General features: G+C 47.7%; 1 protein-coding gene across 5 annotated transcripts in view; it reads left to right on the top strand.

The window, feature by feature from the left end:
* Positions 1-14,279, top strand: part of LOC119976254 (solute carrier organic anion transporter family member 2A1-like) — a 346,040-nt gene that overhangs the window by 318,110 nt on the left and 13,651 nt on the right. For 3 of the 5 annotated variants that reach the window (XR_005462888.1, XM_038816619.1, XM_038816617.1), the window contains 2 exons: positions 1,032-1,096; positions 13,977-14,100. Coding sequence is in view for 2 of the 5 variants with exons in the window: in XM_038816619.1 (XP_038672547.1) it covers positions 1,032-1,096; positions 13,977-14,100 (189 nt within the window). In the remaining 3 variants the exon portion in view is untranslated. Of the gene's footprint in view, positions 1-1,031; positions 1,097-12,215; positions 12,425-13,976; positions 14,101-14,279 lie in introns of those variants that run through there. The other 2 variants (XR_005462887.1, XR_005462889.1) reach the window with 2 other exon arrangements.

The following is a 14,279-nucleotide window of genomic DNA, read 5'->3' as shown; positions in this document are numbered from 1 at the left end:
CAGAACACTGACCCTTTTTCTGCTATTAACACAGACTGCTATCTTACCTTTATAACATTATCAGCACCTTCTTTAGTCTTTAGTACTACCATTAATACTTCCTTTATCTCGTGCCCATAAAATCCTTGCCAAATCTCTAGCTCCAACCTAATCCAGACCTGCTATTTTTCCCCACTCCCTCTTAAACAGTATAAAATCCAACACATTTCTTCATCTCTTTAGCTCTGAAGAGTCGTATGGACTCAAAATATTAATTATGTTTCTCTTTCCACAGACACTTCCAGACCTGCTGAGGTTTTCCAACATTTTCTGTTTGTATTTCAGATTTCCAGCTTCTGCCCTAATTTACTTCTATTTTCCTTTATGCTAGTTAGGCCTCATCTGGAAACTGTGACCACTACTGAGTGCCAAACATGAGGAAGGATGAGAAGGCATTGGTGAGAGTACAGAGAAAATTCACAAGAATGATTCCAGGGATAAAGGATTATAGCTATGAGGATAGCTTGGAGAGATTGGATCTGTTTTCCTTGGACAAAATAAAGCTGAGCGGAAGCTTCATTGAGGGGTATGGAGAGGGTAAATAGTGAGAAACTTTCCAATTAAGAGGGCATCTGGAACAAGAGGCCACGAATTCAAAATAATATGAAAAGGGGTAAAAGTGATGTGAGGAGTATTGTTTTATCCAGAGGATGGTTAGAGACTGCAACAAACTTCTTTGAAAGTGGCGGAGTGATTGAGGTATTCAAAAGGGAATTGGATTGTTATCTGAAAAATAATTTGCAAGGTTACAGGGTTAAGGCAGGGAAGTGGGACCAAGTAGAATGGTCTTTTAGAGTGTCAGTGCCAACTCGATGGGCTAAATGGCCTCCCACTACACTGTAAAGATTCTTAAATTCAGTGAATATGAGACAGAGGAAAAATGCAACTGCAATGAAGAGAGCTGCAGATATCAGGTAAAGGCCCGTCACATGATGTGACTATATCAACAAGTTTGAATTATTTAATTCTTGTTTTTCTTCTATTTTCCACAGAGCAGTGAGACAAGAAGAAAAATCATTTGCAATAGGGATCCAGTTTCTGATAATGAGGATGTTTGGTGAGTACAATTCAGTACTCAGAAAGTAATGTGTCACAATTTGAGGGTAGAACATAGAACATAGAACGATACAGTGCAGTACAGGCCCTTCGGCCCTCGATGTTGCACCGACATGGAAAAAATCTAAAGGCCATCTAACCTACACTATGCCCTTATCATCCATATGCTTATCCAATAAATTTTTAAATGCCCTCAATGTTGGCATGTTCACTACTGTTGCAGGTAGGGCATTCCATGGCCTCACCACTCTTTGCGTAAAAAACCCACCTCTGACCTCTGTCCTATATCTATTACCCCTCAATTTAAGGCTATGTCCCCTCGTGCTAGCCACCTCCATCCGCGGGAGAAGGCTCTCGCTGTCCACCCTATCTAACCCTCTGATCATTTTGTATGCCTCTATTAAGTCACCTCTTAACCTTCTTCTCTCTAACGAAAACAACCTCAAGTCCATCAGCCTTCCTCATAAGATTTTCCCTCCATACCTGGCAACATCCTGGTAAATCTCCTCTGCACCCGTTCCAAAGCTTCCACGTCCTTCCTATAATGAGGCGACCAGAACTGTACGCAATACTCCAAATGCGGCCGTACTAGAGTTTTGTACAACTGCAACATGACCTCATGGCTCCGGAACTCAATCCCTCTACCAATAAAGGCCAACACACCATAGGCCTTCTTCACAACCCTATCAACCTGGGTGGCAACTTTCAGGGATCTATGTACATGGACACCGAGATCCCTCTGCTCATCCACACTACCAAGAATTTTACCATTAGCCAAATATTCCGCATTTCTGTTATTCTTTCCAAAGTGAATCACCTCACACTTCTCCACATTAAACTCCATTTGCCACCTCTCAGCCCAGCTCTGCAGCCTATCTATGTCCCTCTGTAACCTGCAACATCCTTCCGCACTGTCTACAACTCCACCGACTTTAGTGTCGTCTGCAAATTTACTCACCCATCCTTCTGCGCCCTCCTCTAGGTCATTTATAAAAATGACAAACAGCAACGGCCCCAGAACAGATCCTTGTGGTACGCCACTCGTAACTGAACTCCATTCTGAACATTTCCCATCAACTACCACTCTCTGTCTTCTTTCAACTAGCCAATTTCTGATCCACATCTCTAAATCACCCTCAATCCCCAGCCTCCGTATTTTCTGCAATAGACGACCGTGGGGAACCTTATCAAACGCTTTACTGAAATCCATATACACCACATCAACTGCTCTACCCTCGTCTACCTGTTCAGTCACCTTCTCAAAGAACTCGATAAGGTTTGTGAGGCATGACCTACCCTTCACAAAACCATGCTGACTGTCCCTAATCATATTATTCCTATCTAGATGATTATAAATCGTATCTTTTATAATCCTCTCCAAGACTTTACCCACCACAGACGTTAGGCTCACCGGCCTATAGTTACCGGGGTTATCTCTACTCCCCTTCTTGAACAAAGGGACCACATTTGCTATCCTCCAGTCCTCTGGCACTATTCCTGTAGCCAATGATGACCTAAAAATCAAAGCCAAAGGCTCAGCAATCTCTTCCCTGGCTTCCCAGAGAATCCTAGGATAAATCCCATCCGGCCCCGGGGACTTATCTATTTTCACCTTGTCCAGAATTGCCAACACTTCTTCCCTACGCACCTCAATGCCATCTATTCTAATAGCCTGGGTCTCAGCATTCTCCTCCACAATATTATCTTTTTCTTGAGTGAATACTGACGAAAGGTATTCATTTAGTATCTCGCTTATCTCCTCAGCCTCCACACACAACTTCCCACCACTGTCCTTGACTGGCCCTACTCTTACCCTAGTCATTCTTTTATTCCTGACATACCTATAGAAAGCTTTTGGGTTTTCCTTGATCCTACCTGCCAAAGACTTCTCATGTCCCCTCCTTGCTCGTCTCAGCTCTCTCTTTAGATCCTTCCTCGCTTCCTTGTAAATATCAAGCGCCCCAACTGAAACTTCATGCCTCATCTTTACATAGGCCTCCTTCTTCCTCTTAACAAGAGATTCCACTTCTTTGGTAAACCACGGTTCCCTCGCTCGACCCCTTCCTCCCTGCCTGACTGGTACGTACTTATCAAGAACATGCAATAGCTGTTCCTTGAACAAACTCCACATATCCAGTGTGCCCAACCCTTGCAGCCTACTTCTCCAACCAACACATCCTAAGTCATGTCTAATGGCATCATAATTGCCCTTCCCCCAGCTATAACTCTTGCCCTGCGGGGTATACTTATCCCTTTCCATCACTAACGTAAAGGTCACCGAATTGTGGTCACTGTTTCCAAAGTGCTCACCTACCTCCAGATCTAACACCTGGCCTGGTTCATTACCCAAAACCAAATCCAATGTGGCCTCGCCTCTTGTTGGCCTGTCAACATATTGTGTCAGGAAACCCTCCTGCACACATTGTACAAAGAATGACCCATCTAATGTACTCGAACTATATCTTTTCCAGTCAATGTTTGGAAAGTTAAAGTCTCCCATAACAACTACCCTGTTACTTTCGCTCTTTTCCAGAATCATCTTCGCCATCCTTTCCTCTACATCCCTAGAACTATTAGGTGGCCTATAGAAAACTCCCAACAGGGTGACCTCTCCTTTCCTGTTTCTAACCTCAGCCCATACTACCTCAGAAGAAGAGTCCCCATCTAGCATCCTTTCCGCCACCGTAATACTGTCCTTGACTAGCAGCGCCACACCTCCCCCTCTTTTGCCCCCTTCTCTGAACTTACTAAAACACCTAAACCCCGGAACCTGCAACAACCATTCCTGTCCCTGCTCTATCCATGTCTCTGAAATGGCCACAACATCGAAGTCCCAGGTACCAACCCATGCTGCCAGTTCCCCTACCTTATTTCGTATACTCCTGGCATTGAAGTAGACACACTTCAAACCACCTACCTGAACACTGGCACCCTCCTGCGAAGTCAAATCTGTGCTCCTGACCTCTATACTCTCAATCTCCCGTACCCTAAAACTACAATCCAGGTTCCCATGCCCCTGCTGAATTAGTTTAAACCCCCCCAAAGAGCACTAACAAATCTCCCCCCCAGGATATTGGTGCCCCTCAGGTTCAGATGTAGACCATCCTGTCTATAGAGGTCCCACCTTCCCCAGAAAGAGCCCCAGTTATCCAGAAATCTGAATCCCTCCCGCCTGCACCATCCCTGTAGCCACGTGTTTAATTGCTCTCTCTCCCTATTCCTCATCTCACTATCACGTGGCACGGGCAACAACCCAGAGATAACAACTCTGTTTGTTCTCGCTCTGAGCTTCCATCCTAGCTCCCTAAAGGCCTGCCTGACATCCTTGTCCCCTTTCCTACCTATGTCGTTAGTGCCAATGTGGACTACGACTTGGGGCTGCTCCCCCTCCCCCTTAAGGACCCGGAAAACACGATCCGAGACATCACGTACCCTTGCACCTGGGAGGCAACATACCAAACGTGAGTCTCTGTCGCTCCCAGAAAATCTCCTATCTGTGCCCCTGACTATTGAGTCCCCAATTACTAATGTTCTACTCCTTTCCCCCCTTCCCTTCTGAGCAACAGGGACAGACTCCGTGCCAGAGGCCCGTACCCCATGGCTTACCCCTGGTAAGTTGTCCCCCCCACAAGTATCCAAAACGGTATACTTGTTACTCAGGGGAACGACCGCAGGGGGTCCCTGCACTGACTGCTTCTTCCCAGTCCCTCTTACAGTTACCCATCTATCTCCAGTCTTTGGTGTAACTATTTCCCTGAAGCTCCTATCTATGACCCCCTCTGCCTCCCGAATGATCCGAAGTTCATCCAGCTCAAGCTCCAGGTCCCTAACACGGTTTTTGAGGAGCTGGAGTTGGGTGCACTTCCCACAGATGAAATCAGCAGGGACACTGACGGCGTCCCTCACCTCAAACATTCTGCAGGAGGAGCATTGTACTGCCTTCCCTGACATCACCTCTAGATTTAAAAAATAACAAGAAAAAGAAAAAGAAAGGAAGAGCTTACCTGATATTACCTCAAACCCTGCTCCCGCTCAAAGGTAAGCAAATTTAAAGGCACTCACTCACCTTCACGACAGGCCCCTGCTCCCGCTTCCCAACCACCGTGGGGTGGGGGGGTTGGTTAGAGGAGGAGGTAGGGTGGGAAACACTCACGAAGTGTTTCGGGTTTAACTGTCACTTGCCAACAGCCTCTCCACAAACCACCTTCAACTTAGGCTGACCGCACTGCACGTATGCAAATTTCCCCAGAACAGCTGATCAGTAGCTCTGCTCTGCTGCCCTCTGCTGGATGATTGCCTTCACTCAAACTCCTCGGGTCCCCTTCGCAGATTCACCTTTAACTTAGGCTGACCGCACTGCACGTATGCAAATTTCCCCAGAACAGCTGATCAGTAGCTCTGCTCTGCTGCCCTCTGCTGGATGATTGCCTTCACTCAAACTCCTCGGGTCCCCTTCGCAGATTCACCTTTAACTTAGGCTGACCGCACTGCACGTATGCAAATTTCCCCAGAACAGCTGATCAGTAGCTCTGCTCTGCTGCCCTCTGCTGGATGATTGCCTTCACTCAAACTCCTCGGGTCCCCTTCGCAGATTCACCTTCAACTTAGGCTGACCGCACTGCACGTATGCAAATTTCCCCAGAACAGCTGATCAGTAGCTCTGCTCTGCTGCCCTCTGCTGGATGATTGCCTTCACTCAAACTCCTCGGGTCCCCTTCGCAGATTCACCTTCAACTTAGGCTGACCGCACTGCACGTATGCAAATTTCCCCAGAACAGCTGATCAGTAGCTCTGCTCTGCTGCCCTCTGCTGGATGCTGGTAGAACAAAATACTTTTCCCTCAGGTTCTATTTGAAATGATGGTTATTTGTAACCTGGCAACATTTGTAACGTTGGCTTCACTTTCTTTTTTTTCGAAAAATATTTTATTGAGGCATTTATATATTTACACATCAAACATAACCACAAACAAAACAAGCCAACAGGGCTGCAAATAATCAAACCAACTAATTACACAACACCCCACCTCCCCCCCCCCTCCCCATTTTACCACCCTCCCCCCCCCCCCCCCCCCCCCCCCCCCCCCCCACTGCTGACATCTTAACTGTTCTTACAGAAGTCGATGAATGGCTGACATCTCCGGGCAAACCCCTCCACAGAGCCTCTCAGGGCGAACTTTATCTTCTCCAGCCTGATGAACTCTGCCAAGTCACTCATCCACACCCGTGGTTTTGGAACCTCTGAGTCCCTCTATTCCAATAAGATCTGTCTCCGGGCTACCAGGGAAGCAAAGGTGAAAACATCGGTGTCTCCCGCCCCCTGGACTCCTGGGTCTTCTGACATTCCAAAGATCGCCACTTCTGGATTTGGGACCACCTTCACTTTCAAAACCTCCGACATAACGTCGGCAAACACCTGCCAGAATCCCCCAAGCTTCGGACAGGCCCAAAACATGTGGACATGATTCGCCAGCCCACCCGGACATCGCCCACACCTATCCTCCACTCCTTCAAAAAGTGCTGCTCATCCTGGCCACTGTATTGTGTGCCCTGTGGAACACCTTGAAGTGAATAAGGTATAGCACACGACAAGGATGCATTCGCCTTCCTCAAGCCTCCTCCCATATCCCAGCATCCACCTCCCTCCCCAACTTTTCCTCCCACTTATGCTTCACTACCCCTAATAATAATATTAGAGGCTCCCTCCGAATCCATCAACTCCTTGAAAATTTCTGACATTTTACCCTCCCTTACCCTGTTTCTGACACCACCTCATCCTGCAGCACCTGAGTGGCAGGTGAGGAAAGGATCGCACCTGCTTCTGGACAAAATCCCTCACCTGTAAATAACGGAACCCATTCCCGGAGGGCAATTAAAATTCCTCCACCAATCCTTCCAAGCTCGAGAAGCTGCCCCTAATGAATAGATCCCCAAATCGATCAAACCCTGCCCATTGCCATCCCCAAAACCCCCCATCCAGCACTGCCCCCCCCAAAACTATGATTCCCACAGATTGTTGCCAAACCGAGGCCCCCTCCAGCCTCGGGTGCTGTCCCCACACCAGCAGGGCCACCACCACTCCCGGGCTTGTGGAGTACCTGGCCGGCAAGAACAGTAAAGGCGCCATCAACAGTGCCCCCAAACACGAGTCTTTACAAGAGGCTGCCTCCATCTGCTCCCATACCGACCTTTGCCCCACTCCCCTCTTCCTGACCATGGCTATAATCAGTGCCCAATAGTAATTCATTAAGTTTGGAAGAGCTAACCCGCCCCTCCTTTGACCCCATTCCAGCAGCACCTTCTTTACTTGCAGGGCTTTACCCACACAAACAAACCCTGAAATCAGCGCATTCACCCTCCTAACAAAAGCATTCGTAATGATAATTGAGAGGTACTGGAACACAAACAAGAACCTCAGGAGGACTGTCGACCGCTGACAGCACCCATCCCGTTAGCGATAGCGGGAGCATATCCAACCTGCTAAACTCCCCCTTCATCTGTTCCACCAACCGCGCCAGATCCAATTGATGAGAGTTAGTGTGTTTGAGATGAGAGTGAGTGTGTGTGTCAGAGATGAGAGTGTATGTGTCAGAGATGAAAATGAAATGAAAGTCGCTTATTGTCACGAGTAGGCTTCAATGAAGTTACTGTGAAAAGCCCCTAGTCGCCACATTCCGAGGCCTGCCTGGGGAGACTGGTACGGGAATCGAACCGTGCTGCTGGCCTGCTTGGTCTGCTTTAAAAGCCAGTGATTTAGTTCAGTGAGCTAAACCAGCAGTGAGCGTCTGTGAGATGAGAGTGAGTGTGATGTGATAAATGAGAGTGAGTGTCTGTGTCAGAGATGAGAGTGTCTGTGTCAGAGATGAGAGTGTCTGTGTCAGAGATGAGAGTGTCTGTGTCAGAGATGAGAGTGAGTGTGTGTGAGAGATGAGAGTGAATGTGTGTGTGTCAGAGACGAGCGTGAGTATGTGTGTGTCAGATGAGAGTGAGTGTTTGTGTGTCAGAGATGAGAGTGTATGTGTCAGAGATGAGAGTGTTTGTGTCAAAGATGAGTGTGTGTGAGATGAGTGAGTGTGTGTGAGATGAGTGAGTGTGTGTGTGAGATGAGTGAGTGTGTGTGTGTGAGATGAGTGAGTGTGTGTGTGTGAGATGAGTGAGTGTGTGTGTGTGAGATGAGTGAGTGTGTGTGTGAGAGATGAGTGAGTGTGTGTGAAAGACGAGTGAGTGTATTTGTGAGAGACGAGTGAGTGTGTGTGTGAGACGAGTGAGTGTGTGTGTGAGAGACGAGTGAGTGTGTGTGTCAGAGATGAGAGTGAGTTTGTGTGTATGTAAGAGGTGTGTGTGAGGAATGAGAATGGCTGAGTGTGTCTGGGAGGGATGAGAGTGAGTGTAAGGGATTAGAGAGTGTGTATGAGACGAGAGTGAGAGCGTGTGAGATGAGAGTGAGAGCGTGTGAGATGAGGGTGAGTGCTTGTGAGATGGGAGTGAGTGCGTGTGAGATGAGAGTGAGTGCTTGTGAGATGGGAGTGAGTGCATGTGAGAGCGTGTGAGATGAGAGTGTGTGTGAGAGCTGAGAGTGAATGTGTGTGAGAGATGAGAGTGAATGTCCGTGTGTGCGAGAGATGAGTGAGTGCGTGTGTGTGAGATGAGAGATAGTGGGCGGGATTCTCCGAGCCCCGCAATGGGCCGGAGAATTGCCGCAACCGCATCACGCCGCCCCGATGCCAGCATGCGATTCTCCGAGGAATGGTGAATCGGCACCATTTGCGCTGGTGTGTCTGGTGCAGCGCCAGTCGCGGGCCGCTGTCCAGGGTCGGGCCGTCGATTTTCCGGCCTTGATGGGCCGAGTGGCCGCGCAGAAACGGCAGAGTCCCGCCGGCGCCGTCCACACCTGCTCACAGCCGGTGGGAACTCTGCGCACAGGGTCTGCGCAGCATGTGGGGGGGCAGGGGGGCTCCTTCACCCGGGGGGGGGGGGCTCCGATTGCCGATTGGGGTCTGGCCCGCGATCGGGGCCCACCGATCGGCGGGCCGGCCTCTCCAGCCCCGACCCTATTTTGTTATGCGGCTGGCCTCTGAACCCCAGCACCATGTTGCGTCGCGGCCGGCGCGTTGAGGAAGACCCCGTGCATGCGTGAGTTGGTGCGGCGCCATTGCGCATGCGCAGGTCGGTGCGGCGCCAGGTGCAGGCCAGAATCGGTAGTGCCCGCGCCCGTTTCGCACTGTCGTGAAATGCGAGAGCGTTTACGACGGCGCGTACACTCTGCCTTCATTTCAGAGAATCCCGCCCACTATGTGTGTGTGTGAGATGAATGACTGTGTGAGATGAGTGATTGTGTCAGAGATGAGTGTGTGTGTGAGATGAACGTGAGTGTGTATGAGAGTGTGTGAGAGATGAGTGAGTGAGTTTTTGTGAGAGAGTGTGTGAAAGAGATGAGAGTGAGTGTGTGTGAGAATGATGTGAGTGAGTGTGTTTGTGTATGAGATGAGAGTGAGTGTGTGTGAGATGAGATTGAGCGTGTGTAAGATGAGAGTGAGTGTGTCTGAGATGAGAGTGAGTGTCTATGTGAGATGAGAGTGAGTGTGTGTGCGAGAGATGAGAGTGTGTTTGTGCGAGAGATGAGAGTGAGTGGGAGAGAGGTTTGTGTGTGAGAGACAGATGAGTGAGTGTGTGAGAATAATGGTGAGTGTGTTTGTGTGTGAGAGTGAGTATGTGTGAGAATGATCAGAGTGAGTGTGTGTGTGAGATGAATCAGGGTTTATGAGATGAGTGAATGTGTGTGAGATGAGAGTGAGCGTGTGAGATGAGAGTGTAAGTGTGTGTGTGAGATGAGAGTGACTTTGTGAGATGAGAGTGAGTGTGTGTGAGATATGATTAAGTGTGTGTGTGAGATGAGTGAGTGTGTGAGATGAATGAGAGAGATGAGAGTGTATGACATATGAGAGTGAGAGGAAGTGAGTGTGTCTGAGTGTGTGTGAGAGATCAGTTAGTGTGTGTGAAGTGACAGTGAGTATGTGTGAGATGAGTGTGTGTGAGATGAGTGTGCGTGAGATGAGTGTGCGTGAGATGAGTGTGCGTGAGATGAGTGTGCGTGAGATGAGTGTGCGTGAGATGAGTGTGTGTGAGATGAGTGTGTGTTTGTGAGTTGAGAGTGAGTATATGCGAGAGATGAGAGTGAGCATGTGTGCAAGAGAGAGTGCGAGAGATGAGAGTGAGTGAGAGTGCCAGAGATGACAATGAATGTGTTTGTGAGAGATGAGAGAGTGTTTGGATGAGAGTGAGACTGTGTGTGAGAGATTAGTGTGTGTGCGTGAGAGAAAGAGAGATGAGTGTGTGTGAGAAAGAGAGATGAGTGCGTGTATGTGTGAGAGATGAGAGTGAGTCTGCGTTTGTGAGAGATGAGAGTGAGTACGTGTGCATGAGAGATGAGTGTGTGTGTAAGAGATGATTGAGTGTGTGTGTGAGAGATGAGAGTGAGACCACCACATACCTAACCCCCCTGGATCGGCCACAATGCTCCCCACCTCAAACGCCGCCCGCTTATTGATCAACATACCCTCGTCTTCATATCCAGCCCCGAGTGGAACACCTGCTACACTCATCCCCTCCTCAAACTCGTGTGATCCCCCAGCTTCAGGTGTGTCTCCTGTAAGAACACAACGTTTGCCATCAAACTCCTCAGATGCATGAACACACGCGACTGTTTACCCAGCACATTCAACCCTTGCACATTCCACCTGAACAGCCTAACCATGGGGCTCCCCACCCATTCCCCTGCAAATCAGCCATACCCATTCTTGGGCAACCCCCGGCCCGCATCACCTGCCCCTACATGCCGTCCCTCTGATGTCCACTGCCATCTCTCACTTTCCAACTGCGCCACACCAACCACACCCATGTCAGAAACCCTTCTCCCGCTCCACCCCCAAAGAACCAACCCCCATCACCCCTCCATGCTTTCCTCCTCAAGACCCCCATTATAATCTGCCCGAGTCCTATTGGCTAGGGACAATTGGTTATCCCATGATTTATCTTGGGGAGTATGAGCTCCCCCAATGAGTGTGCGGGGCAATCACTAGTAGTTGCAGCTGTATAAGTAGAGCAGGCCAGTGTAGTATCAGCAAGAGAAGGAAGCAGTTGCTGCGTGTACATATTGTTGTTAATAAATTTACTTGCTGTTTGACTCTACAAGCTCGTGCTGGATCCTTCGTGGCCCTCACAAAAACTCCTCACTTCATTTCCGTTATCTAGTTCATCCAGCTAGCATGGTGGCCCCCACCCAAGGCCTCTAACCTCCCATCCCCCTCCAGTCCAACACCCACCCCCCACCTACCAACCAGCAAAAAAGAACAAAAGGCACATTCACCATCGCCGCTCCCCTGTCGAAACCCACCCCAATCATTCTGCCACAAAAACAAAATTCAATGTCCTCACATTCCTCCCAATCCATGATCATTCATAAAGTCCATCACTTCTCTGGCAAGTCAAAATAAAACTGCCTATACTCGGTTGAACTGGCTTGTCTCTTTGCCAACACCTTTCACAGGTCTTGGTAGATCCGCTGCTCACTCCCTCCCTAGGTGTACCTCCTGCTCTGAGTCACCAATTTCAAAACCTTTTCCTTGTCCAAGAAATGGTGCAGCCGCACCACCATTGTCCTCAGCGACTCCCCCAACAGAAAGGGAAAGTAAGGGAATAAAGAGGGACAAACACACACAAGCTAAAGACAAGACAGGACATAAAGGACCATCACTTTGTGCCTTGGGCAGCCCAAACAGTGGACCATCAGAATGGATCTTATTGTTTGCACCATAAAGTCTAACAAACATTTTTGTCGATGAAAGCAAATATAATAAAATGTTTTTATGGTTTGCTTTTGAGCATGACGGTGTGCACCAAATCTCTCCTGTGCAGTAATAGATAACCTAATCAGATAATTGCTCGCTGTGTATCGTGCGTAATCATGAAAGGGCCTGTAGCTTTCACATGTGGACCTGAAAATGCCCAGTCTACCTCCGATTACCCTGGAAGACGAAAGTATCTTAAAAATTTGATCAGTGGGTGAAAATTTATTCTGCTTCTATTCTGCAGTAGCTAAATGAGTGTGATTTTTATTAACAGGATGCTGCCATCAAGCCCAAATGATGTTCTGCTTATCATGCGAATGAGTAATCTAGAATATGAATTTCAGTGATGGTGCAATGCCACGTATGCCTATGTAGGCTGTACGTCCCAATGACTGGCATGTCCCTTCAGCTGTTCGCAAAATGCACCGGACTAGCCATACTCAACTAATCAGTGCTTGCAAAACGCACAGCATAATATTTAAAGTAAGATGCAATCCCGAGGTTGTCTTGAATTACACTGAGAACCAACTGAAGATGTCGGGCTCAAAATGTTTGCTAGAAGTTACTTAAATTTGTATTCAGAAACCTTCCTCTGCAGAATGTCCATCATCTTTTTTGAATAAACAAAAACATGGAAGACAATAGCAATAGACAGTAAGTACAATTGGCATAGCCAAGCTTCATTTGTGCCACACAAATGCCAGGCAATGACCATCTCCAATAAGAGAGTATCTAACCATCACCCTTGACATTCAATGGCATTATCATCAATGAATTCCCCACTATCAACATTCTGGGAACTACAATTGACCAGAAATTGAAATGGACTAGCCAAATGAATGCTGTGGCTACCAGAGCAGATCAAAGGCTCAGGATCCTGTGGCAAGTAACTCACCTCCTGCCAACCCAAACCTTTCCACCATCTATAAGGCACAAGTGTGATGGAATACTCTCCACTTGAAAATGAAAAAATTAAAATCACTTTATTGTCACGAGTAGGCTTCAATGAAGTTACTGTGAAAAGCCCCTAGTTGCCACATTCCGGCGCCTGCTCGGGGAGGCTGGTACGGGAATCGAACCGTGCTGCTGGTCTGCTTTAAAAGCCAGTGATTTAGCCCAGTGAGCTAAACTTGTCTGGATTAGTGCAGCTCCAACAACACCCAAGAATCTTGACACCATCCAGGACAAAAAAGTTTGTTTGATTGCTACCCCACCCACAAACATTCACTCCCTCCACCACTGACACGCAGTGGCAGCAGTATGTGCTGCCCAACAGGATGCACTGCAGAAACTACCTAAGATTCCTCAGACAGTGCCTTCCAAACCCACAACCTCTACAATCTAAAAGGACAAGAGCAGCAGACCCATGGGGGACACCACCACCTGGAGGCTGCCCTCCAAATCACTCACCATCTTGACTTGTAAATATATTGTCGTTCCGTCACTGTCACTGGGTCAAAACTCCCTTCCTAACAGCATAGTGGGTGTACCTACACCTCAGGCATTCCAGCGGTTCAAGTGGCAGCTCACCACTAACTTCTGAAGGGCAATTAGGAATGAACATCAATGCTGGCCTAACCAGCAACACCCACATACTGTAAATTAATTTTTAAAATGTCTCAACCAATCAGTGGTGAACTAGTCAACCATCAGCAACTGGTTTCTCATAAAGTATACATTGCTGTTCCCTTTGAAATTCTTGGGTCCCTCCTTACAAGTGCAATGCCAAAAGCTTCAAAACCATTTGTCTTTATTCAATAATACTCATGTTCTATGGTATCAAGTGATATCATGGTATCATATGGTAACTATGGTATCATAGTTCAGAAAATTCTCTTTTATCTCCAGCACCTTGAATGAGATTTTGAAGAAAAGTATGAACTGGGTTTGACATCATTGGCTACTTTTTATTAATGCTCTACTGAAACTGTTGATTCACAGTGAAATGAGGCTTGAAGATGAGCATATAAAAGGGTGATGGTATGGGTATGAGCTGGATCTTTTTCCTGAACTGATTTACTCCTCTTTACTGCAGCTTGGTTACCAGCTCCCGCTTTGTTTGGTGCTGTCATCGATTCAACTTGTATCAGCTGGCATAAGACATGCACAGGGAAGAGAGGGAAGTGTAATTACTATGATAACAACCTACTACGAAAAATGTACGTTCAAGTTTTGCCTTTTTAAATTGGAACAGTAGCTAATTGTGTAAATGTTTTGTTTAAAAAAGTTTTAAATGTAAAATTCAAATCCAATCAAAAGTAAAGATGCTGGGCTGGATTCTTGTTTTGAGAGATTATGTTCTCCTGCCGGAGCTGTATTACAGGGTCCCTGAGAGGGG

Source organism: Scyliorhinus canicula, chromosome 13 (assembly GCF_902713615.1).
Source record: "Scyliorhinus canicula chromosome 13, sScyCan1.1, whole genome shotgun sequence".
In the NCBI taxonomy this organism is placed as follows: domain Eukaryota; kingdom Metazoa; phylum Chordata; class Chondrichthyes; order Carcharhiniformes; family Scyliorhinidae; genus Scyliorhinus; species Scyliorhinus canicula.
Note: the sequence above shows the minus strand (reverse complement) of the source record. Positions and strands in the feature narration are given on the sequence as shown.